Below are 27,286 nucleotides of genomic sequence, written 5' to 3'. Positions count from 1 at the left end.
TTATGGAGGAGTGTGGTGAAAGTTTCAGGAACCTTAACTGCCTTTCAGAGGTGTTGTGGTACCTTGTTTCTTGTTGGCATTTTGAAGCTGATGCTTGGCTGGCATACTAGAACAGTCTTAAAGAGTAAACAGACTTAACTGGCAGCTAGGCGCTGATTTTTGAATGAAGAACCTGTAGTGCTCAAACTCTTCTCTGTTAGTAGTTAGAGCCTCAAATTGTCAGTATTCCTAAAGCATACACTTTGACATTCAGTGTTTTTTCTAAATAGGTATGATCCACTATCAAATTCTTAGGACAGGCTTAGGTTTAGAAAAAGTGCCATAGGTATATTTAAATATGTCTTGAGTTAGTTTTGCTCAAGGTCCACTGTGTCCAGTCACAAATGCTGACCATACCTGTGTGGCTATGGGTTTACTCATATCTGGAAGCAATGTTGTGCTTCCAGACACAAGAGGCTGCTGCCAGCTCATTTCTTTTCATAAGCATTTGTTATTCTTGATCTTTTAAAACGTAAACTGTAGTAGGATAAATAATAAGAGAAGTAAGAAGTGTAAAACAGCTGAACTTGCTAACATATTGAGACAGCAGGAAAAGTTGTGTGGTTGGCGTTTTTTTTTTTCCTGAAAAATAAGTTCACAGCAGTAGTGGAGAATGTGTATAGAAAGGGGGTGTTCTTGGGAAGAGTAAGTTATAGGAGTTGTTGTGCTTTTATATCAAGCTCTTTCTCTGTAACAGCTTTTACTAGTAATCTTGTCTTTTATTTTGTAGCGTGGACCTTACGAGCTTCTTTCTTCTGGTGTTAGTAACAGGCCTTTTACCATGAACGATTCTACTCCAGCTACAGGTAAACATAAAAAAAGATTTTTATCACAGTTCTTCTTCAATAGTGTGTGTTTCCTCTGTAAATGTATTTTTTTGTATTCTTTAATATCACCATGAGCAGCCTTACCAAGCCTGAACTGTAATCTGACTCCAATAGTAGAGCCACTGGAGTCTATCCAAATCAATGACAGTGTTGAGGAGCTCCAAAATTGATCAGTTGAAATGGGGAAAAAAGATCATGATTTTGGAAAATAAATTTAAGCAAGTAGCCTTCCGTAGAGATTCTCAAGTGCCTACTTAATTTTCCTGTAGTTGCGTTTTTGAAAGGAATTTGTTTTGAAGTATTTCAAGGCTGTCAGGATTACCGACACAGAAGATGAATATCCTATATGAATCTCAGTTTGGTGGAACACAGGGCACATTATGTGGATTCGTGATAAAGAGTTAAGCTGATTCCCTTGGGTGTTCTTATTCCTGCTTTCTACCCTACTTCCAGAACTTCTTGAGCAGCAGCACAGACAGTCCTGTGACTCCTTTTCAGATGTTTTCCTACCAGTTCTTGTCCCCAGACAATCTCTCCATGGGTTGAGACGAGTGGTTTTGCAAGGGAAGAAGTAGGAAATTTTATTATTTTTTTTCCTTGATCAGATGTTTTCTTGATCTGATTCACTACATATCTGCATGGATTGTTCTTCAGCAGAATGGTTTTTTTGGGAGATGGTGGGAAATTAGATAGACAGATGCAGGGTAAGGAAACTGGGTCTATTTAAGCAATGTGATGGCTCAGTGTGAAACCACAGCCACGTGTTTCTTCAAACGTGTTAAACTAGTACTACCATCCAAAGAAATTTGTGCTCTGCCCCACTTCATGTGTTGAGAAAGATGCAGTAAGTGTATTTAGTTACCTGTAGTTTTAGATCAGACAAAAAGTTGAAAGTGAGAGAAAGCTGGGACTGCTTCCTTTAGAGGTACTTGCAGCTTAGGCGGGCTTGAAGTATTAATGGCCATGGGCTGCATAAGTTAACTTTTAAGTTAATTTACTAACTCATGACATAGACAATTTCCTGTCAGCAATGTTTTTCAAATAGTTGATTTTATAATGGGGCAAGGGACAGAGCAGGTGACCTCTTGATAAGCATCTAAGACTTACTTGCTATATTTCCCATAGGGAATAAGGAGAAGGAAGAGTATGAGCAGTTAACTTGAAGATTTTTCTTTTTAATTTCTTTGACTGGCACATGTCAGATTGTTCATACTTCTGCTAATCGATTCAGTGTGATGTCTAGTTACTTCTGCTTGGCTTGAAACAGCATTAGCTTATAACTCAGTTATTTAATAGCTGAAATATATTTCAGGCTTGTGTAGATGGTATTTTTGTGAGAAGAAACCAGCTGGCAAGGAATATAAATTTGTATTGAGTTCAAATGGCTTTTATTAATTACCAGTGCAACCACTGATCCTTCATAGTGACATCCAGGGTGTCTAAATGGTAGTAAATTTTAAAATAAGATAGACCTGTTTGTCTCCTAATAAATAAAAAAAACCCTCTAATTCTCATTGATAACTCTATACTTCGTTTTGGGTTTATGTAATCTCTATTGAGATGCATCTCTTTACCTAATACAACTGCTTCATCTGCAGCATTTCTTTTGTCTGGTGGGCCACATATCTAAAATATGTTTTGGGTTTCTTGATTTGAGGCTACTCCCTTGGGAAATGTATTTGTACCAGTCATGAATCATGATTGTCATGAACTTTCCTTTGTAGCACGAGGCCCCAAATTTCACTTTGTTCGTAAGACTTCTCTTATCTTTGCCTGTCTGAAAGCATTTTTTGCTTTCACCCAATTGAGTGTAAAATTCAGAAGAGGTGATCGCCTTGGGCATGCTTTAAAGAATTGTTGAATCAATTCTGAAATTTAGATGCCATAAAAAACACGATTATCACTCTGCATCAAAATTAGTATTAAACAATAGCTGGAGAAAGAAGCATGGTTTAAAAAATGCTGAGGTTGTTATACTTGGGATGGAATGAGTGCTAGCTTTTATTGCTGATTTAGAGACTTTAGCTAAAGTTCCACAAAACTTAATATAATTACAACAGGAAAAGAAGCACTTCAATAGCATTTTTCGGTCAGGTGTTGGTCACTGTTCAGAAGCCAGATCAACTAGAGCTAACATACACTTGCTAATGGGTAGATATAGAGGATGCATAGTGTATGGACACAGGCTGAAACTGTTCTGGTAAGCACTGTCCTTTTTGGCTGAATGCCTGACCTGAAAACTACTGTAACACTCAGTGAAGATGTAGAGAGAAAATGCTGTACTTGCCACTTAGCCCCATCTCGTCACCTCTGATAATGAGTCAGAACCCAGAGGGTATTGCTTCTGCGAGAGTCTCTCATCTTAAACTAAAGGCAAAATTCCTGTTAGGTTTCATTTCCTGCTTTCTTTAGTCAAGCAGTCCTTGACTTAGTAAAGTCAAGGACATCTTGTCCATTTTGAACCTGAACGGTAGATTTAATAAAATAGGATGGGTCGTTAGGCTTTAATAGTAATATATCCTGTCGTGGCTTGGTACTGATATGCGTTTAATATGTTTCTGTTTGTCTTAAAGTCTCATCCCCAACAAGTATGCCACATGTTCACATTTTTCAGAATGCACACCGAGCACGTGATGCCATTTAAAATTTCTTGATGGAAAAATCAATGCATAACAGACTTTTCTGTTTTGCAGGTGGGGGAATTAGTTAACTTGGCTTATGAGTGTGCCATGGTTGGGGCTTAGATAATCTAACTTGGAGTTTTACAGACTTCCACTAGTAAAAAAAACCCTCTGTAAAGATCCTTATACAGAATGACTTGTGTGAACTGCTTCTCAGCCTTAGACTGTACTCAAAACCTACAGCAAAATCTGAAATTACTTACTAAGCTCATACAGGTATTTTTTCCTAATCTTTTGTGACTCTCCTTGGAAGGCTAAATGCAACACATGAGGTGTTAGGGCTATCTTTCTCGCTGCAGTGAAGCTGTTTGTGGCACATAAGTTAAAGGAAGAAACAGCATTCTTTTTTTACTTAACTGGTATGCAGTTAGACTTCAATAAAATTTCCATCAAATATGCTGTCTTTCCTCTCAGTTTAGGATATTTTTTTCACCGAGTCTCATAAGCCTCTGTAGCTTGCTTTAGGAGAATCTCTTACTGGGATCTGTAGCTTGGCTAATGAATTTCATTTTCACTACTTTAAGTTATTACTCCATTGTGATAGATTCTAGAACAATATGCCTGTTCCAGATGCGGTGTTCTGCTTAAAAGTGCTCTCAAGAACTCCAAGTCATCTCCTTGAAATGTAACCATTGGTCACTTACCTGTTACAGGATCCAAATAGGCATATGTTAAAAAAAAAAAAAGGCAGTTTGCCAAAGTGGAAGACTTCAGAATCTGTATGGATTTCATGCCTCACTGCTGCCTATCCTTTTCAAAGACTTTTTAAAGCTTCCAATCATGTGGAACAGCAGGCTTTCTTTAATAAAATAAAAAAAAAATATTTGAGGTAGCAACTGAATCTAATTAAGAAACATACCATGCAGGAAGGTAAGTTAGTAATAAAAAAAATGAACTTATTACCTCCCAGTTACTACTTGCCCCTCTTCTGTGTAATTAACGTTTTGTAAATATGTTACATGGACATTTGGGAAGAAGTTATTGGTCTCTGTAAGACTTAAAAAAACACAACAACAACAACAAAACCCACAAGAAAATAAAGAAACAAACAAACCTGAACCCAAACCAAAGCAAGACAAACACACCACACACTCCTCTTGCAGTGGAGATTTGGAACAGCTGAAGGGGTCGTCTTAAACTGTCCTTTGGTTATATATGAGCTGTTCATTCTTAGGATTCAAAGAGCTATAGGTAAGTCAAGGTCAGTGCTGAGACAGCAGTTTATCGCTTTTAGGTTTTGGTATCTGTACTGTGCAATAAGTTTGTCTTGTTTGCTTGTCCATCCCCCTCCCTAAAATATTTTAGATAATGGGAATGACAAGAAGAAATTTAAAGGAGACAAATCATCATGCTCCCCTTCACGTGTCCTTCATCTTCGTCAAATTCCAAGTGATGTTACTGAAGCAGAAGTCATTTCATTAGGTGTCCCTTTTGGCAAAGTAACGAACCTCTTGATGCTAAAAGGAAAAAGTCAGGTATGTGATTTTCAATGTTTCAATTATAAGAGCAAGGCTGAAGATGTCGTTCATGTTATGGCCCTTTTGGTATTGTATTTGGCTGAAATGATTGCAACAATGTCTAAATATTTCATTGATAGCTCAAGATTTTCCTATTTTCAAATGTGAAAGTATGTCTTGATATTTTAAGTTTTTAATATGCTTTTGGATTAAATAATTATCTAGTAACTTGTTAATAATATTGCTAAACATTATATCCACCTTATGTAAGAATATATAGATGATAAAGAACTACATTGTCACTATTGATGTCAACATATGCCTTGAAATAACCTGCCTGATTAAATAATTAACATGCATGTTAATTTTTTAATGTGAAATAAATTGCTTAGTTTTGGTTTTTTTAAATCCTTTTAGATGTGATGGGATAGTTCACATCACAAATAAACACTGAAATCCTAAAAACAATGGGCATTCATTCAAAAATTGTCTAGAGCACTGAACTGGGTTAATACAATGCACAAACTGATAGATGTTTAGTGTCCTGTTCCTACTTTTTCAATCAGTATGTGTATCTGCTACCTAGGTAATAGTGCTTGGATTCAGGAATCTAATAAATCCATTAGCAGTGTGGTATTTTTAGCAGCATTGCTTCCCATATGTCATACTTATTCCACCTCTTCTTTAATGACTTATTGTACTTACAGTGTAAAGCCTTTTAAGAAAACCCACAAGTCAAATCAAATATCCCCGTAAACATGCACACACAAATGCATTTTAATGTTGAGCAAATCAGTACTGTACTTTCTAGTGAGAGTGGAATTGGGAGTAAATGGTGCTTTGACGCTTTGTTCTCTCCTGTAAACAAAACAACACTGAAAACTGCTATTTATTGGTTGCAGGCGTTTTTGGAAATGGCTTCTGAAGAAGCTGCTATTACTATGGTGAACTACTATACCCCTGCTACACCTCACCTCCGCAGTCAGCCTGTTTATATTCAGTATTCCAATCACAGAGAACTTAAGACTGACAATCTACCTAATCAGGCTGTAAGTATAGTATTTCCATTTAACAGGATAGAATTGCACACGAGTTGTGTACTGGTTTTGGCTAGGATAGAGTTAATTTTCTTCATAGTAGTTTGTGACGCTTACATAGCATCAAGGCCTTTTCTGCTTCTCACACTGCCCTGCCAGCGTGAGTGCACAAGAAGTTGGGCGGGGGCACAGCCAGGACAGCTGACCCCAAATGACCAAAGGGATATTCCACACCATGTGACGTCATGCTCAGCATATAAAGCTGGGGGAAGAAGGAGGAAGGCGAGACATTCGGAGTGATGGCGTTTGTCTTCCCAAGTCTTCTCCATGACGCGTGATGGAGCCCTGCTTTCCTGGAGATGGCTGAACACCTGCCTGCCCATGGGAAGGAGTGAATGGATTCCTTGTTTTGCCTTGCTTGCACACACAGCTTTTGCTTTCCCTATTAAACTGTCTTTATCTCAACCCACGAGTTTTCTAACTCTTACCCCTCCAATTCTCTCCCTCATCCCACTACAGGGGAGTGAGCGAGCGGCTGTGTGGGGCTTAGCTGCCTACCAGGGTTAACCACAACATTAGTAAATAAACAGACTACTTTCCACTATACCAATAGTCAAATTCTGATAGATATTATTTCTGTCTGTTGTTATCTAAGCAGTAACTTCTTTCAGACAGGGACGCCTCAATATCTGTAAAGTCACAGGAGGAGCTCAAGCTCAAGAATGGTTCGTCGTGATGAGCAGGAAATCAAATGAAGGTGGCAGGAGGACTGCTTGGATGAACAAGGAGCTCCTGACTGAACCTCAACATTAAAAAGAGGCATAGAAAAGGTAGAATCACAGACAGGTGACCAAGGAGGAATATAGAGCATTATCTGAACATGCAGGGATGTGGTTAGGAAAGTCAAAGACCACATGGAGTTGGCTCTGGCAAGGGATGTGAACAGCAATGGCTCCTCAAACTGTATCAGCAGCAGAAGAAAAATTTAGGGAATATGTGGGTCTGCTGCTGAATGGGGCAGGAGCCCTGGTGACAAAGGATGTGGGAAAGGCTGAAGTACTGTATGCCTTCTCCTCAGTCTTCAGTGGTTAAGACTTGCCCTTGGGAATACCAAGCAACTGAGAACAGTGGGAAAGTTTTGATGAAGGAAGTAGAAAAGAATCTCGTTAGGGAACATTTAAACAAACTGGGTAAACAAAAGTCTGTGGCCCTAATGAGATGCACTTGTGAGTGCTGAGGGAGCTGGCTGATGTCATTGCAAGGCCACTCTTACAATCTTGGAAAGGTCATGGCGATTGGAGGAGGTTCCTGAGGACTAGAAGAAAGCAAATCTCTCTCCTATCTTAAAGAAGGACAAGAAGAAGGATCCAGGGAACCACTGGCTGACCAGCCTTACCTCGGTCCCTGGGAAGGTAATGGAGCAACTAATCCTGGAAACCATCTCCAAACATTCTAAGGACAAGAAGGTGGTTGGGAAAAGTCAGCATGGGTTTTTGGAAAGGAAGTAATGCCTTACCAATGTGCCTTCTACAGTGAGATGACTGGTTTGGTGAATGAGAGGAGAGCATTGGATGTTGTTTATCTTGACTTTGGTAAGACTTTCAACATTGTTTCCCGTAACATGCCAATAGACAAACTGATTAAATACAGTCTAGATAAGTAGACTGTGAAGTGATCTGAAAGGCTGAAATGGTTGTGACCAGTGGCATGAAGACCGGCTGGGGGCCAGTCGCTAGGGAAGACTCTCTAGTGGAGTACCCTAGGGGTCCGATGCTGTTTAACGTCTTCATTAATGTCCTGCATGATGGGATGGGGAACATCCTCAGCAAGTTTGCTGACAACACAGAACTGGGAGGAGTAGTTGACACTCCAGATGTTTATGCTGCCATTCAGAGGGACCTTGAGAAACTGGAGAAGTGGACTGACAGGAGGAGCCTCATTAAGTTCAACAAAGGGAAATGCTAACTCCTGCACCTGAGGAGGAGTAACCCTAGGTACCATTGTACACTGGGGCCAACCAGCTGGAAAGCAGCTTGGGAGAGAAGAACCTGGGGGTCCTGGTGGACAACACACATGCCCTTGCAGCAAAGAAGGCCAGCAGTCTCCTGGCCTGCAGAAGGCAGAGCGTTGCTGGCACGTTGAGGGAGGTGATCTTCCCCTCTACTCAACACTGATGAGACACATCTGGAACGCTGTGTCTAGTCCTGGGCTCCTCAGTACAGGAGAGACATGGACGTAGTGGAACAAATCCAGCAAAAGGCCATGAAGATGGTTAAGGAACTGGAACATCTGTCATACAAGGAGAGCCAGAGACAGCTGGGACTGCTCAGTCTGAAGAAGAGAAGGCGTGGGGGTATCTTACCAATATCTGCAAATATGTGGTGAGGGGGGAGTAAAGAAGGTGGAGGCAGACTCTTTTCAGTGGTGCCCAGTGACAGGACAAGAGGCAATGGGCATAAATTCAAATACAGGAAAATCCACTTAAACTTAAGAAAAAACTTTTTTACTGTGAGAGTGGTCAAACATTGGAATGGGTTGCTCTGAGAGGTTGTGGAGTCTCCATCTGCAGATACATTAAACACCTGACTGGAAACAGTCCTAAGCACCTTGCTGGAGGTGACCCTGCTATTATATTGTACACTACTTCGAAATACTTGCTTACAATGTGTTTTGAAAGAACTTTTGCCATTCCTATGTTTTAACATTAGGTAACAGCTCTCAGTAGCTTCAGAATATGAAGAAAGTATCATGTGTTCTCTGGTAAATCTTTTCTCTGAATAATTAGTCCTTATTTTTTTCCCCTGTTACTATGTCCCTAATATAGTAGCAGGTATACCACAAAAACATACCACTTCAATTTTATATGTTTGTATTTTCTTAAAGTTAATTGCTAATCATGGGTCTGTAGATGCTATCTGAAGAATATATGGAAGAGCAAACCCAGCAGATACATGATGAACCACTTTCTGCCCTTTCGAAGCTTTTTACTTTATCAGATATGGATGTTATTGTGAGGGGTCACGTAACCTGCTTTTGTAAGATTTGTGTTGTTGGCACTGTTCCAAGGCCTTGCCAAACTCAGGAATAGCAAATCATCATCTTTAAATCATTTAAGTTTATTCTTAAGTGTTATCTTTTTTAATGTTGACTGTTTATTCTAAGAACCCTAGATCCAATAAAATGGATATTTTCACTGATAAAACATCAGTTCTATGTGTAACTTCATGCCAAACACCAGAATTAACTTCTTCCTTGTATTTTTGAAGTACTAAAAATTGATTTCTTAAGAATATGAATTGAACATTGCAGATGACTGATTTAAATCCTAATCTCTAAACAAGGAAATACTCTTTGCACAACAAGATCAAAGTATACAAACCATCATATTGTAGTTGAAATCCATTTGGATTTTCGGATTCCTGGATGAATTGCAATTGACCTGCCATTTAGATACATAAATTACATAATATGATGTGTGTATCATGATTTTGTTTTCTGTAAGAATGTTTCAAGTAGTGACTGGGGCAAAAATCAGTGCTCATTTTTAATTTGTGCTGACACAAAAGTCACTGAAATCTTGCAAGCTTGTTAATCTGATAAATGTTATTTGTCTCTTTCCTCATCCAAGATTGCTGGATTGGTTTGCTATCTGCAAAAACAAATAGATAAAATAAGACTGTTGGGGGTTTTTTTAAGGATGTGGTGCATGTAACAGCCTCAGGAAAACTCCACTCATATTTGCAAATAAGGCTCCTTGTATCTGTTTCTCAGAGTGTTTTAAACTCAGTGCATGACACTTGCTTTCTCCTTCCATAAAAACAACACTGTCTACTTAAAAAATTTTTTTTTTCCGTTTATGACTCTTACACTTGAGTTTTATTTAAACTGTAGGGACCCTAGCAGAGCAGCTGAACAGTACATTACTGACCTAGTGTCTAGGCTCAGGCCTGAAGTACAGATTATGTTGCAGGGTCACATGTTTCTGAAACTGGGTAACGTCTTTATCATGTGCCATGTTTAATCCATCTTCCAAGGAAATAGTGTTACTGAGACATGACTTAAGTCACAAGGCTACATTTGGAAAGGAACGTCTCTCCATAGTGCTCTCAGAGGTAGTCTGAAGACCTTTTTGAGAAAAGCCCGTCGAAAACAAGCGTAGAGACTTCCGAAGTCCCAGTGAGGCAGTTTGAGGAGTGAGATTTAAAGGTGGTTTTTGTGGTTGATAGCTTGGCTCAGAAAAAAGAGCAGGGTATGCACCTTTAAGCTTATCCCCAGCAAAACTTAGCTCCTGAAGAGTATGAAATCCTAATAAAGCAGAGCAAATAGGTTTTGGTACACTCACTGGTTGTTAGTCTATTACAATATTGTCATGATATTGATTTGCTGGAAGAATCTCTAGAATGACAAAAGCTTACTGAATCAAAGCAAAATTGTGTTATATGGCATTACAAAGTAGTAACAGTTGAACTAAAAAAGAAAGTCATAATTCTGTGGAAGTATGATCTGACTTATTTTAGGGGAGGGGGAGGGAAGGAAGAGGTATGATTTACCTATTAACATGGGATTTGAATTGATAATCAGATAAAGGGAATATGTTTTTTTTAAAGTTGCATTTTTAAATGCACGTTATATGCTTTTTGTTGTAAGAGATCTTTGTTTAGATATGAATAATTTGTATGTGTGTAAGTTAATTGCGGTCTCTACTGTGTCATGATTTCAGAGAGTCCAAGCTGCATTGCAAGCTGTGAATGCTATGCAGTCTGGAAGCCTGGCTGTTGCAAGTGCTTTTGCTGCTGAAGGTGGGCCCTTTCCCGGTCAAGGTTCTGTTCTTCGAATCATTGTTGAAAATCTTTTCTACCCTGTCACTTTAGAAGTGCTGTATCAGGTAATGAGGATTGCTAAAAAATAGTTAAAATCTGTTCCAATGTTGCCATTGTAAATCCATTAAACTTTTTTTTTTTTTTAAAGTACCTGTGAATCCTTAATCAGTTGAATGAGGACTGTCACTTTAAAATTATTTGTTGCAGTTTAGGGATCTAGGCTTGAATCAGTTTTGCACAAAAAAATCAAAGTAAACAGAGCTTCTGTACTCAGCTTCTCATGTTACCTTTCATTTCTTTTAATTCCTTTGTTTCTGTGGAAGCAGCAACAAACTTGAGGTGTAATTTCTAATTTATGCCCACACGATGAGGTAGTGAAATACTGATTGTTATGAACTTGTGGACCAATATTTTAGCACTCTTTGTACTGAGTAACTTTCGTAGTTTGGATTGTATTTTAGGGTTTTATATTCACTTCTGTAATTCGATGCAAGTGATGTAATATACAAGTATAGTTGCTTGGACAAATGTTTTTGATTGTTCATCAACTGCTAGAATGCCATTTACTTTAACTACCTCTGAAAGCCGGGAATAGTGGAGGGCTATAGCTATGAAAGACATTACCATAACTCCTGCTAGGGGCTGTGCTATGCTGTTGAGAACTATAAATTTAAAAACAGTAACTTTATGAGACTATTTCTTTGTGCCTGAAGGATTTGTCGATACTTTTTTCAGATACTGCAAAGGGTTTCATACTTGAAGCTTTTGTAATTACTAGTAAATTTGTGCAATAATAAACATGCCCCAAATATGAGTTTCTTGCATTAATGCGATTTAAAATAATTGGGATGTTTTTACAAGAACCTACAGTCGTGGAAGAAGATTTTTGCTGCTCTACTAGCATCTCAAACAATAGTTGATTGTTACCAACGCTTTATTTTTCCTCTTACCTCTTAATATTTCCTCTTTCTCTGTATCTCTCCCCCCATGATAGTGATTAACTAGTATACTAGTTGTCACTTTGATGTAGCAATTTGCCTGATCTAAACTTTTGTTTGTATCTGTGAGTATTGTTCACTCGTTACTGAGCTCATGCAAATACTATGTCAACTGTTTAGGATTATTAGTGCACTCAGAATAACCTGAGAACAAACTTCTGTGGTTATGGGAGCTGTACTAGTTTAATAGTGCAACAGCAATTCCTGGATCTAATCTTATGTGGGTTTTTTGTTTGGTGGTTTGTTTTTTTTCATTTTTTACTAAGCAGGCAGCGGAAGGGGAGATTCATGGTAATTTACTTTAATTTGATTAATGTTTACTTCAGTGCAGCAGAACTGTATTTTCAGTCTTTGAATTGCCCAATGGCCCTCACTAACTACTTTTGCAATAGGTCTAGAAAATTAAGCAATATTTGAAAAGGGAGCTTATTTGGAGTTCTTAACAGGAGACAACCTCCTCTAATTAAAGCAGCACTTTGTGCCTGATAGCTACAATAGTACTTTTTAAGTGTGGTAAGGTTAATGGAAATTAAAATTTTCACTGATAAGTATAGCATCATATGGAACACTAGTACACAAGCTGTCATCCAAAACTTTGACTGTATTTTGTAAGTTATAACTGCTTGTCAAGAAACTAACCCTTTTATAATCACAATTCACCTTAAAATATTTATTATAAGAAATAGAATATTCATTGTTATCTTTGCAGAAGCAAAATTGATATATACAGTGGGTTTTAGGTTTAAAACCAAACAGGAATACATTGAATTTCATTATCTTAAAAAAGGTCTATTTGGTCTTGTAGATAAACACGGAAAAGCATATATTTAGAAGTTGAATTTAGGCCTTTCTTAAGGAGAAGTGCTTTGTGAACAGGAACTCAATGGCTAATTTTAAATTGCTGTGAAAAAGGTTTCTGTTGTGTCTTCTACCACAAAATGATGACTGCAGCATAAAAACCTTGTTTCTGAGAGATTGAAAAACTGGGCACAAAGGGTTAGGAGAGTGTGTCTCGTATCCATGATGCTAGCCCTAATAGGCTGGCAAGAGATGCTTGTCCTTATCTTTGGCCTTTCTTTCCATTCCAGGCTTAATACTTGTCAGGGGGGTTCTGCTTTCCTCACTTTGCACTGATTCTAACAGTTTGCTCTAAAACTGTTAGTACTTCCCAAATTCACCTTTCCTCTTCTACTGTTAATTTGGACATCGTTTTTCTGCACTTGCATGATAGCTATACTTTTGGCCTCATTCTTTGTGGCTTTGCTTTTGTATAGACACCTTCATGTAGTGCACACTCTCGTTTTGAGTGTATATATATTTAATTTCAACCTTTGAAAATTTTACTGCAGTGCTTGCATTTGCAATAAATCAAATACCATTCAACTGTAAATTAGAGGGGTAGGTCACAAACTAGGTCTTTGTCTTGCCTCTTTCCTTCTTTGTCTTCTAGTTTGGACAGTGGGTCTGCATAATTAATTTGTAGGCACATCAACTATTTAAGATTAATTTTTGGTCACCAAATTTTCAGAATTTGTTGGAAGTACAGAATGTAAAGGTGGATACCTTGAAAGGCAGTTTGCAGTTCCCATCTCAACTGACTTGTGAAAGTCCATTTCTCAAACCTCAACTTTGATTATCCACAATTTCACTGCAGACATTGGACAAATACCTCTCTGGGCTGGCCTTCCCCGCTCTTAGTTGAACAGTCATTGCTAAATCTTTAAGGAAATTTTATCCTTCTTCCCCATCTTTTGTAGCCTCTTTTTAATTTTTTTTTTTACCTGAAACAAAATTCTGAGTTCACTCAATTTCTGTTCAGCTCTCACAAAAGAAATATTTTTCAGAAATTTGTATGAAGTATTAAAATGCTAGTTTTTAGTGTGTGTGTATTACTCATTGTTTCTGAAAGTCCCTATTTTTCCTTCTCAGATTTTCTCTAAGTTTGGATCTGTCTTGAAGATTATCACCTTCACTAGGAACAATCAATTCCAAGCTTTGCTCCAGTATGCTGATCCAATACATGCATATTATGCCAAAATGGTAAGTGTAGTGTATTCAGCTTGGCTTTTTGGTGGGGTTTTTTGTTTGTTTTTCCCCAGATAAATGGGGAACATTAGGGGTAGCTTGATCATTAACTTTATGAATTCTCGTCATTCTAACACTCTTGTTGCACATGAATAACTTTGACATCCCTCATTAGTTAAGAGGATAACACTCTATCACTGCAAGCATAAATGTATAGCACGCACCCCGAGACATGCATGAGTCTACCAAAACAAAAATCGGAGCTGTCAGTAGTGATGAGTGATGGTGACTGTAGTTGACCAAAAAGCTTTTTGCCTTTCAAACTAAACGGAGTATTTTCAGTGAGGTTCAATACTAAGAGTAGTGTAGTTAAATGCCCAGAGATTAGATGAATATTACATGTTTCACTGGTTTGAATTTCAGTGAGAAATTTACAGTAATCAATGTTTTCATCTTTAAACTTCTTAATTTCAAACCAGCTGTACCCTGATGTTTAAAATGATGCACATTCTCAGTAATGAAGAAAAGCTCACCTGCTTTAGGTACATCTTCTGTGGTGGGTTAACCTTGGCTGGCTGCCAGACACCCACCAAGCTGCTCTCACTCCCCTTCCTCTGTAAGACAGGGGGAGAAAATAAGGTGAAAAAGCTCATGGGTTGAGATAAGGACAGGGAGATTGCTCACCAGTTACTGTCACAGGCATAAAAGACTCAACTTAGGGAAGATTGATTTAATTTATTGCCAATTAAAAATAGAGTAGGATAGTGAGAAACAAAAACAAAAGTAAAAACACCTGCCCCACACCCTTACTCCTTCTTCCCAGGCTCAACTTCATTCCCAACCCTTCTACCTCTTCCCCCTGAGTGGCGCAGCGGGATGGGGAAGGAGGCTTGTGGTCAGTCCATAACACTTTGTCTCTGCCGCTCCTTTCTCCTCACACTGTTCTCCTGCTCCAGCATGGGTCCTCCCCATGGGATACAGTCCTTCACAAAATACTCCAACATGGGTCCTTCCCATGGGCTGCAGGTGGATATCTGCTCCACTGTGGACCTCCATGGGCTGCAGGGGGACAACCTGCATCACCATGATCTTCTCCAGGGGAATCTCTGCTCCAGCAACTGGACCACTTCCTCCTCCGCCTCCTTCTCTGATCTTGGTGTCTGCAGGGTTGTTCCTCTCGAATTTTCCTCACTCCTCTCTCTCCCTCAGCTGTTGCACAGTGTTTTTTACCCTTTCTTAAACACGTTATCACAGAGGCACCACCAGTGTTCTGACTGGCTCTGCTTTGGGCAGCGGCAGAACCTCCCGTGGTCAGTGCATACCCTTTGCCCAGGCATAAAAGAACCTATTTTCAGCCTGGCCCCATTAACATGGGCATGGACACCCTCCGCAGCCCCCCCCCCCCCCACCCCCACCTTCCCACATAAACCCAATACATTTGTTTTTCAAAACAACTTTTAGAATTAGTTTCCTTGTAATAGCTAAATATTTTAATTTCTAGAAAATATTGTTAATTTCCTCAGTGGGGAGTAGTTTGATAATTAAATATTAGGAGCTGAGACCTCAAAGATTTTTGCAGAAGGGACAGCAGTGTTACAAATCATCACGTTATAATAGTTGACCTGGGAAGTAAAAAATGAGGACAGAAAATAAAACACTTCACTTACTTGAAACTAAGCCTGAGACACTTTGTATTTCTCTTTAACCTGTGTGGTCACCTCAATATTAGTAAATAAATAAAATCAATTTGAAGGTTCCCATAGAAGGTATATAGAAGAACAGATTCTGCTAAGTATTAAATGGTATTTAGCATTAAGTTTTTTCAAAAAATTACCAAAAGACTAGAGTGAATGGAATTTTTACCCTACTTTTGTATTGAAGTTGACTTTATTCTCAGCTTCAAAATTAAAGGCACACAATATTTATTGCTACTGGCACTTTAGTCCAGTAAGTAAATTCACTATGTGTTTTAGAGATTAAGTATATATTGGAAATTAGTAAATGTATTGGGATTATAGCCTGCTTGTTAGCAATAGCATCTTTTCTTAAAGAACAGTATTAATAATAAATTATACCTTATTAAAGATTTCACAGAAATTATAATTTCAGTCCAGTTTATATTAAATAATGATAACAAACCAGTATCTTTTGAGTGGTTTTTCCCCTTCATCCATCATGATTCTTTTATGACTGGTATAGGCAGAAAATACTACTTCAGTGATCTTTCTGAGCATAGCTGCTCTTAAAAAGATGGCTTTTATATCATTTAGGTTGAAAAAGACCCTTAACATTGAGTCCAACCATAAACCTAGCACTGCCAAGTCCACCACTAAACCATGTCCCTAAGCACCACACCTACATGTCTTTTAAATACTTCCAGGGATGGTGACACAAGCACTTCCCTGGGCAGCCTGTTCCAGTGCTTGACAACCCTTTTGGTGAAGACATTTTTCCTCACATCCAATCTAAACCTCCCCTGGCACAACTTGAGGCCATTTCCTCTCGTCCTTTTGCCAGTTACTTGGGAGAAGAGACCGACCCCCACCTCGCTACAACCTCCTTTCAGGTAGTTGTAGAGAGCGATGAGGTCTCCCCTCAGCCTCCTTTTCTCCAGGCTAAACAACCCCAGCTCCCTCAGCCGCTCCTCATAAGACTTGTTCTCCAGACCCCTCACCAGCTTATGTAAGGGACAGTTCCATACAATAAAAATCTCCAAATTAGTATCGCTACTAGCATCTGCTATCGTGTGTTGAGTGGGAGACAAGTAAGATTAGAAGCACAGCTAGAAGACAAGTCATACTTAAAGCTGTGTTTTGTCCATTGGCACAAGGTGACATAATACTTACTAATTAGTGGACTACACTAGTACTCTACACAGGATGTTTAGGTAAGGATAGTGGCCGTATAATTGTCTACTTGGTGTTTAAAAGCAGCACCTTAAAAACAAAAGATGAATTTCTGTTTGGATATGATTGTGGGGTGAAAATAAGATCAACTTACAGTGGGGCTGCCACTATGTGTTTTGTCTCTGAAAATGTAATTATTTTTCTTCAGGCTCTGGATGGCCAAAGTGTCTATACTGCATGCTGCACCCTGCGTATTGAGTTCTCCAAGTTAACTAGCCTTAAGGTAAAGTACAACAACGACAAAAGCAGAGATTTCACTCGCCTTGACCTTCCTTCTGGTGATGGCCAGCCACCCCTGGAGCCATCCATAGCTGCTGCCTTTGGTAAGAAACCTTCAGTTTTAGTGATAAATACACAGTAAGGTCATTATGCTTTTTATGTTGCATTTATGCTCTGGCTTCATAACAGCTTCATAGGAGGGTACATTTTGCACGCACTTCTGTTTGTTAGGTCCAGTAAGGTTTATAAGGAAAACAGAAAGTCCTACTGAAGATAAATGAATATCTGAAACTATAACACAAGGAAGGGTCTTGGGCAAATTTAAAGTGTTGTCAAAAAGCTACATTTGTAAAATGCTGTGAAATGATATCATTGGTACAGGTAGTATAATAAATGTTGCATGTCAGAATGGTCAATGGCAGTCATCCAAAATTGACACTGATTGCCTAAAGCTGCTTGAAAATAAGTGTTTTAAGGCTGTTAGCTCTGCTGTAACAAACAAAACCGCAAGAAACTTAGAAATGCTACACTTATTTATGTAAGTTTTGTAGTCACCTTCTAAAAGATAAAACTTTAGACATTTTTCTTGAATTTTAGAAGTCACTTCCATGGCATAGGGGAGACAGAGTCTGCTTGAAGCCACACTGGAGAAGCCTTTTTGGCATAAATAGCTCATGCATGCTCATTTAATCAACTTTGGTAATAATGCAAATCATCAAACAGATCAATGTGATGAGCTGGCAGAAGTGTTCACAATGAATTTGAGCGATTCTAGCTGTTTTCTTTCTCTCTAATGGCAAATATTAGCAATAATACACAGCTAAGAAGTACTGTCTCAGATGTTGAATAGGTATCTAAGTAGTGCCTGGTTGGTTAGAACAGTAGCGAGGGCTGGGACAGAATTCCCTTTTTTCCCTTAGTTTTCTGCAATAGCTAGGGCAGATACTAGGTTTGGTTTGGTTTTTTGGATAGCTAGCTTTGGATAGCTTAGGTTAGAGTAAGAGAGTGAGTTGTGCTCACTACTTCTGGATTGTTTTTGCTGGTCCCCTTAAAGGCAGACCTTGGATCTTTATGTAATGTACAACCATCTTCATAATTGTTTTGAGGATTTGCCATACAGCATCATGGAAACGTGCCGTTATAGATCTGATGTCTTCTGAATAATTAGACTTACACAATTTGAAAAGTCAATGAAAGGGGAAAGTACAATTAGAGTAGGACAAACTTGCTTGTAGGGCAGAGATGATGTTGTATGCATGCTTCTGGAGGATAACACATGAATGCTTCTCCATTTCCTTCCCCCTCACTCTTCCGAGCTTGTCATTGCTAGCAATCTCATTTTCAGTCTGAACATTTACTGTAATAGTAAGAACAGCAGAGGTGCTGGTGTAAAGAAGAGTCTGACATCTGTATCAAAATCTGTAGTGCAGTCACGGTGAAGCAGCTGCATAAATATTTTTCTTTTTTAAAAATAGCTGTAGCCTGGGAGAAGCATGCTTCTAGCCTTTCTGACAACGGTAACAACGTGCGTATGTTGCCATAGGCATGTTCTGATAGTCCTCGGTTGCATGACATGAGGAAAAGATGTTGGGAGTCATGTCAACACTTATACTTCCGATTTTATTACTAGTGGGACGTAGTTTTGATGGAGAATTATAAGATAAAGCAGCTAACTATCAGAATAACACATCCATTTTTTCTGTAGACTTGAAGTTATCTTAATAGCAAAACTGAACTGCTCTTGAAACTTTTTTCTCTTTTTTTTTCTTTTGTTTTGTTTTTGGTGGAAAATATACAGCACTATAAATAAGCAGATTTTGTGAATGTTTTGCATTTAAAGAGTTCTCTCACCCAGTGAGCATAAAGCAGAGATACATGAATTAGCTTGCTTTGAAAGCTAGCTGCTAGCCATGAAGCAAATGATTTTACACATAAAAAAATGCAACAAAGAATTCCAGATCTTTCTGCATTAGCTCTGTTTGACAACTTTTACATGCCTGATTTTGGTATCAGTGTGCAACACGCAGGTCTCATTTGGCAGAATGAAAGCGCTTTATCTATTTCTTCATTAATGTTTCCATTGCCATTCTTGGATTGTGAATAAGTGATTAATACCTATACTGCCAGAACTTGTCAGTATAATGCACCAGGGTGTGTATTTCAAGTACGCGATGACTTGCTTTGGTGTGATAAATGTATTCAGTTGTTTGTATGAAAGACACTTTGTTGCTACAGATAAGAGGAGGTGTAATGTGATGCAGGATTCATGAATACTTGATCTGTGGTGTCTGTTTCATTTGTTGTTTTTGTAATTCATAAGGGATACTTCTTATGGTATTGTATCATCCCTGTCAATAACCATCTGTTAGTGAATGTAGCTATTTTAGTCAATGGTGGAGGTTTGAGTAGTAAAACAGACATATTGCCAGGCTTGCAGGATGTATTTGCTGATTATACACGTCCCGTTTAAAAAAAAAAAACAGTGTGCTAACATATGACAGAATCCACAACTCAAGCGCGTATCTAACTGCCTCTTAGAACACAAGTTTGTGTGCTGCCCCGGGTAGTGTTTAACTCCACATAGTGATGTGAAAATCACTGAGCTATCTTTGAGGCTGGGACTCTCCATATGTTGATATTCCAAATCCGTTTAATGCTTGTGATTGCCAGGAGAACCATAAAAAACACTGATTATTTATGAAGTAATACGAGCTGGGAAAGTACATCTCCTTAAGAAGCAAAATACGTATAGTTTATGCATCTCAATAGCTAGTAAAATTCATAACCTCAGATTCATTGTAGTTGTTTGTATTATGTAGCCCATACTGGGTTTAGAAATATCTAGAAAATAGTTGTATCTCATCATTGTAAAATGTCTTTGAGTGTATTTTCTTCCAGAAAATTTCTAGAATGCATTTCCATTGTGTGAATAAGAACCGTTGAACATTGCGCCACGGGTGTCTTAACTTCAACAGATACTAACCTATGCTGTGCTTTCCTATTCAAACTTGTCTAAATTACATTTTGCCCTGACTTCGTTTGAGAGAGGGACATTGAGGCTGATCGGAATATTTGCCTTCAAAAGTGGCTGAAAGTTGTCTTTGTAAAACATAGAATCTTGGATTTCAATGAGAGTTTTTAACCCAAATGTTTTATAAAAGATGTAATCACAGACTGAAGTCACAGCAACACTGGAAGCTGATTGTCATTGCTGAAGTCTCTTCTGTTTTCTAAAAATTTTAAAGTCTTTTTAAATTAGATGTGTCTGCTCTCTCTAGGCACCCAAAATGTCATCTTCCCATCATATGCAGGGGCTGCTGGGTTTGCCCCAGCCATGGGCTTTGCTCAAGGTGCTGGTAAGTTTCTGTTTTCTGAAAAAGTGGTGTTTGCATTTGCGGCTAGTGGTCTATCTGAATACACCTGTGTTCAGAGCAAATTGTTTTCAAATATAGCAGTCAGAATACAATATTCATTTGAGTCATTCTGATTCTCTTTCTCATTCAGTAAAATTACTTTCTGTAATAAAAAACATATGCTGATGTAGTTTATCATTTAATTAGCGAAGAAATTAAATGCCATGATAAAGATTACCTGCAAGAGAAGAAACTCTAAGCATCTGTTTTTCTAAGAGTTGCAAGACTTCAGTGACATTCAAAGCTACAGCAGGAAGTGTCCCTCTTTCTGGCTATAAAATGAGAAATAGTCTTCTAGACTCAGTGATCTTTTCCTTTCTAGCACAGGATAAACTTCTGTGTTATATTATTTTTCTTCTTTCTTGGGCTGCAATTTATGTCCCCTTTTGTTTGAGTCTGTTGGTGTAGCTGAGTATTTCTTTCTCTCTGGAGGGGGGAGGTGCTTCCTGCTTTATTGGTCAGATACTAGGAGTAATTAAATACCTTAAAAGCATTTTTTTATTGAATATTGACGTTTTTGCAAAACATAACCTGCTTTTGTCTTCTAAAATGTCTTTTCCACTTTGAGGTGTCAAGTGATGCTATTAATACCCTTCCAGGTCTTTCGGTTCCAGCTGCTCCTGGAACACTTACTTCTCTCGCGGTCACCGCATCTGCAGTGTCTGGACAGATGACTATTCCTGGTGTTACTGATATTCCAGGAAATTCTGTTTTACTAGTCAGCAACCTCAACCCTGAAGTAAGTTTGACTGGTGGAACTGATGCCAAGTATCAACTTGTACCAACTGCCAGAATGCTTCTTGCAAATTTACATTAGCTGAAGGAATAAGAGAGGAAATCTCCATGCTGATAATATAAAAAACAGGACAGCTCTATTCTTGTTTGAGATAGTTTGCAGTATTGATGAGGTTTAAAAACTCCAGTCAGCAGTGAAAGGCTTCCTAACACAATTCACTTTAGGAGACCTATGTTAGTAGTGTAGCTAGTAATTGGAGAAAAGTCTGTGGTCAGACGTAAGAAAAGTTTGAGAAGGTAAACAACATATATTATGACTAAACTTACTGGTATCTCTGTTAAATATGACTCCTCTGTATGCTACTTTATCATTAGAGAAGCTAAAGAATTTTTCATTTGTTACAAAACATGAGGAGTTAGAGAAACAGGAGGGAAGAGAAAAGGAGATAAAAGCATACCAAATCAAGTACCTTTCAAAACATTGATAAGATCTTTCTAGTTTTGCAACTTTTCCCAGGTTGGAGAGGAAGAACACAGGTGCACTTTGCTGTTGACATCACTGTAAATCCATTTTTAAAAGTTAACAAATACACATGCTCACTTTTCATAGTACCACACAGATTTTTTTCATATGTTGGCAGTAAAATTGCCAAGGACAACTTGGATAGTTATTTTTGTAGCGGAAATGACATAGACTGTTTTATGAGCTTACTCCTGTTACTTAAATATTACACACAGATCTGTGCTTAATTAAAAGCAATGTACATCTATTTAAAAAAAAAAAAAAAAATCAAGCTTTTCCAAGGCCATGACTTAACACACGATTCTACTTGACTGTTGGTAAACAGTTCTACTATAGCAATGTAAAGTTCTTGCTTGTTTTACATGCTCATTAGGTTCACTTAACCATAAAACTGATAAAATTAGGAGTTATTGGCAAAATTGAAGTTATCTTCATATTACTGAGGTTTAAAAATCTGTTGACCAGTTCCTTTAATCTTTAAGTAATTGCTGTGTTTCCTTTTTTGTACTAATAGCTGAATTCCACAGTAAGCATCAAAAGAAACAGCTGCAGATTAGGACTGTGAGACAAGTCAATTTTTCTTTGATTTGTCAATATATCTTATCAGTTAATTTCTGATGATTGCTGTGGATGTGCTTTCTGCAGCTGATTATTCAAGATGATCCTCTGAGTCTTAAAAGAGTGTGGTTTTTTTTAAGAAAAAGCATATGTGAAGCATAGATCAAAGCTATTTTTAGGACATTGCGGCTTTATTTAATACTAATCATATCTAAGAAGTTGTCATGTAGAACTTTGTGCTGCAATGCATGATACAACATAAATGCATTAAATAATGCTGAACTTCTTAAAAGGTAAAAAATAAGAACGTACAACAACATTAATTGTTGGAAATATAAATTGTTGTAAATACATTTCTTGGCAACTGTGTAACACTTGTTCTTTGGTAGTGGTTGTCTGAGCCCTGTCACTTCTTCTTCTGTGTACGGCAAATCTGAAATTGACCTTATTTCAATTTATATTTCTCCCCTGTTGCAGGGTTTCAGTGTGCATTTGAACATTACCTCATGACTTTTAAATTAGCTGGTTTTGTCTTCCAAAAAACATTTTTTAGTAGAAATATTGCAGTCTCATTTGGTTAAGAAATGTCTTTGAACTCTGTGCTGAATTAAAATGTTTGGGCCAGAAGGATAAAATCTAGAAGCATTTAAGTTCTACGTTGATAGTAATTGTTCCTTATCACTAAATGCTGATGATAAAAGAGTATGGGCTTACACTTAGGCTGCAGTATCTTCTGTTTTTAAATAATTTAGGTATCTTTGGTACACATTTCAAATGTTATGAGTTGAGAAGGAATAGGGCTGTGATTAGTGCTTCTGATACCCAGGTATTTTTAGTACTCATTACTGGCAAAACCTTTGCCTCAGTTGAATAAGATTTACACCTTAGGGTGTAAATTATCTTCTTTGGTGCTTGGGGAGCTTGGTACACAAGGATTTAACTAAAAATCACTGAAGAAAAATTATTTCTTTCAATATTTAGCTTTATGTTCACAGCTTCTAATCAAACATAATTTAAATACCACTTTCTATATGCTTCATATATAAACAGTTAAATGGTATGTGTATCACTTTAGCATGTCATGGTCACGTACGGAGATGGGGACAAAATTGAAGAGAAAGCAAACACATTTTGAAGCAACTGTTTTTAGTTTTGTAGGTATTATCTGCTGTTTAGAAAATGTAAAGGAGTTCTTGAATGCTTTTTTCTATTTCTAGTTTAGCAAATGGCTTTCATTTTTCAGGGAATGAACTGCTAGTTTGGAAAGAATAAGCTCAAATAATTAAGCAACTTAATATATTAATAACTTCTTCGGCATGACAGACTGAGTCTTGAGTGATGAAAATGCATGAGCTGAAGTGTTAGCTTGTTTAAATATTTTACATGTGCATAGCAAATATACATTAACAAGAATGCTATACACTGTAGTTACTGCAGGGAATGGCTTTTGAAGAGACAGGTTTATGTATTAGTGTGCAGGATCTCTTCCATTCTTTTTGTTTACCATCCACTTATGGAATAGATTTCTTTATTTGCATGGCTTTAAAAATAATATACTCATTTTATCATTTAAACAGGCCATCACACCACATGGACTTTTCATCCTATTTGGTAAGATATGTCAAATATACCTTGAGAAACTACAGGGCTAGCATTCTTTTTATTTATCTGACGTATGCTGGTTAATGCAAGCTCCATTGTTCTGTCCTTGTCCAGAAAATGCACAAGAGAATGCGCTGGTTTTAAAATGACAGTAATTTGAGTCAATAGTTTAGGCCACAGGTACCAAAAAGGCAAAATGGTTACAGTGTCGGAAGAATTTCAGTGTGTGGTCTGATTTGTTTACTACAAAGAATGGGAAAGCGAAGTAAGATGAAAAAACAAAGATTGCATCAGAGGAAATGGAGTACAGAATTGGCACGTATGTTAGTTGCAGAGGACAATGTTTGTTGGTATAGTAATATTTTAATATGCCTCTGTTAAGAGGACTTTAACACTATCGCACTATTTAAAAGCTGAACATAAACATGCAGTTTTATGACTAAGATCCTGGATTTTTTTCCCCATTTCTGAGCCTCAGAAAAAAATACACAAACTTTAAAGCTCTCCTTCATACTAATATTCTAACCAAGCTGTTTAACGAGGCTGTTATTCTTTGTAACACTAATGTTAGTCAAAAGAACTAGACTTGCCCTTGTGCTGTTTGTAGTAACGCTCTGGACAAATTTCCTTTCTGGATTTCCACAGGTGTGTATGGCGACGTACATCGTGTGAAGATTATGTTTAAGAAAAAAGAAAATGCTTTGGTTCAGATGGCAGATGCAATGCAGGCTCAGTTAGGTACTGATTTTTAAGGCACAGTTATGCTTCAAACTAGCATGAGTGTGATATAGATGGGGAATTTGCCATCTGTCAGTGACAAGCATAAGCAAATTAAATCCATCATTGTGATGCTTTACAACATACAAACTTTTCCTTGTGTATGTTGATAATGATCTGTTTGCTTTCATGTAAACAAATTATTTCCCTATAGTGGTTAAAAAAAAAATCCTGTGAATCTCAGTCTAGTAAATGTTAGAATTACATCATGCAATTTTCCTGTAGTTTATCCTATATCTAGCTATTTAAGCATAATCGACTGCTCTTTATTGAAACGCTGTGTTTTTCTTGCATTTAGGCTGGAGGTTATATTACATCCTTATACTTGTTTTAAATATAATGTTATGACATAGCCCACCTGGTAGACATGGAAGGTGCAGTTTAAATTTAGAATGTGAAATCTGACACTAAATAGAAGACAATATTAGTATTCAAAGGATCCTTTTTTCTTCCCCTCCCTTCATTTCTGTTCAAATTGTATTCCCACTGGCTAGCTATCAGCCACTTGAATGGACAGAGGCTTTACGGAAGGGTCCTCCATGCTACTCTTTCAAAACATCAGACAGTTCAACTTCCTCGTGAGGGACAAGAGGACCAGGGTCTGACGAAGGACTATAGCAACAGCCCTTTACATCGCTTTAAGAAGGCTGGCTCTAAGAACTTCCAAAATATCTTTCCTCCATCTGCCACCCTGCATCTCTCCAACATCCCGTGAGTACCTACATGTGTGATTTTCTTGGAAAGATGATGGGTTTTAGGTTATGTTAAGTTACAAAGTCTGACATAAAGTATAAGTTTACTTGGCCTTTTACAGTTTCCTGAGAATTTGGGTCATTCCGCTGTGTAATTAACAATAAGTGAATCCTTTAACTGTCACTTTTTTATTGTTAGCAAAGAGGATAACTGATTGAATGCTCTTCTTTACAAGTTTCAGTACAGTTTACATTTTCTTGATAATATACTTTTGTTTTCCACATATTAAGTCCTGTGTTATAAATTTTTGCAAAGATTAAGGACATGGTTTTTGAGATGACATACTGGAGCTATATTACATCAAATTCATCACTGGCATCGTTATTTAATGTAGATACAGTTTTTAATCATTCTAACACTTTTTAAGGAACAGTTTCTGCAGAATTCAGACCTCTTGCATAGAGGGGAAGTTGTTTTTTTAAAAAAAAAGTATTAAGAAGTGTGTTCTTTAAAACTGAAACAACCTTTTTTCTTATCTAGAATGTTGTCAACAGTGTGGAGTGACAGCCAAACATAAGTTTTTACAGGCTTCTTTTGTTCAGCAGCTGTGCAGGGAGGAAAAAGGGAAAACTATGGAATTTTGAAAAAAAAAAAAAAAAGGAAAAGACACTTAGAAAATGGCTTTTTGAGTAAAATAGAAAAGTTTCAAAACTGAAAATATGTGAAGCACACTACCAGTAATTACAAGATGAAAGGTATTTCTGAAGGTACCGGTTAAGATCTTAAGTGATTTTTATGCAATCTGAATTTAACGAGGAAGGGGGAGGATGAAAAGCAGTGGAGTGTATCTGAAATATTTTTGTAGCACACTGTGGTACTCAATCTTAGTGTCAAAGCCAAGATGTTTGGGCTGAAGTGTTGACATGGCTTGAGTTGATGGAGACAGTTTTTGCTGTTCAAATTTAATTTAGAAGCCAGAATTGAGATTTTGATACTATTACAGAACTCTGTGCTCTTTTACAAGTTGAGGGGGTTTTGTTTTGGTTTTGTTTGTTTTTTTTAAATAGGTCTTCTGTTACTGTTGATGATTTGAAGAAACTTTTTGCAAGTACTGGATCTACTGTGAAAGCCTTCAGATTCTTCCAGTAAGTTCTCTTGTAAAAGTGCTGAACAAGCTTTCATCCTGGAAGATGGCTAATTGCTTTTTTGGGAATTTCCATGTGTGTATAACTATAGGCAAAACTCCATGTGTGTACATCTACAGGCAAAAGCTGTACAGCTATGACAATTTTTATGATAATTCTAATTTTAAAATTTTAAATGGGATACTCTGTTAGCATAATTAAATGAAAAATATTCAGCCTTTTGACAAATTCCACGTGTTCAAAATAAGAAGTTTAAGGAAAGTAAATACTCGCTTCTTTAAGAAGAAGTACAAGCTGTGTATATGTAAAATGTCATGTAAAAGATGACAACGAATCTGCTCTAACGTTCATTAAGGGTGCTTGGCAGCATTATTTTAGCATGATCATACCTGCTAGAATAATCCCATATATATGGACAATACAAGTGTTTCTCAGAGGTCTTCAAGCCTTATTGCAACCCTGTTTTTTGAAGTGCAGTGTAATGGAAGAATGGCACGGCTATAGGCCGTTGATCTGCAAGTTTTGTATAGTTTTGTTACCTCCTCATTTTAGCAGGTGCATAACTAGTTCTGATTCTTTCGCTGTACAAGTGTTCAGTGTGTGTGATGTGGCTGAAAAAATACTTGCGTCACTTTTCTGTGTTGGCTAGTGCAATGAAAATTTGGTTAGTGTTAATAATGGTTTTTATTGTACTTCAGGAAAGATTGCAAAATGGCTCTTATCCAGCTGGGCTCTGTGGAAGAAGCACTTCACGCTCTCATTGAGCTTCACAATTATGACCTTGGAGAAAACCATCGCCTCCGCATTTCCTTCTCAAAATCTACAATCTGA

The 27,286-nt window shown here is 37.6% G+C and overlaps 1 protein-coding gene across 2 annotated transcripts; it reads left to right on the top strand.

Annotated features, from left to right (window-relative positions):
* The first annotated feature begins 789 nt into the window (after positions 1–789).
* On the top strand, positions 790–27,286 carry PTBP3 (polypyrimidine tract binding protein 3). Of its 2 annotated transcripts, XM_009328964.1 has the most exons (14): positions 821–845; positions 1,151–1,156; positions 4,853–5,022; positions 5,907–6,053; positions 10,762–10,926; positions 13,789–13,899; positions 16,939–17,113; positions 20,288–20,365; positions 21,022–21,161; positions 23,816–23,849; positions 24,486–24,578; positions 25,112–25,328; positions 26,378–26,455; positions 27,154–27,286. In XM_009328964.1, the coding sequence occupies exons 1-14, from the start codon at positions 821–823 to the stop codon at positions 27,284–27,286; spliced, it is 1,572 nt and encodes a 523-aa protein (XP_009327239.1). The 2 variants fall into 2 exon arrangements, with proteins under 2 accessions (XP_009327240.1, XP_009327239.1); XM_009328965.1 differs by lacking the exon at positions 1,151–1,156 and having other exon boundaries at positions 790–845.

Source organism: Pygoscelis adeliae, unplaced genomic scaffold, assembly GCF_000699105.1.
Source record: "Pygoscelis adeliae isolate BGI_AS28 unplaced genomic scaffold, ASM69910v1 Scaffold127, whole genome shotgun sequence".
NCBI lineage: Eukaryota > Metazoa > Chordata > Aves > Sphenisciformes > Spheniscidae > Pygoscelis > Pygoscelis adeliae.
This window is presented reverse-complemented; position numbering and strand designations above follow the sequence as displayed.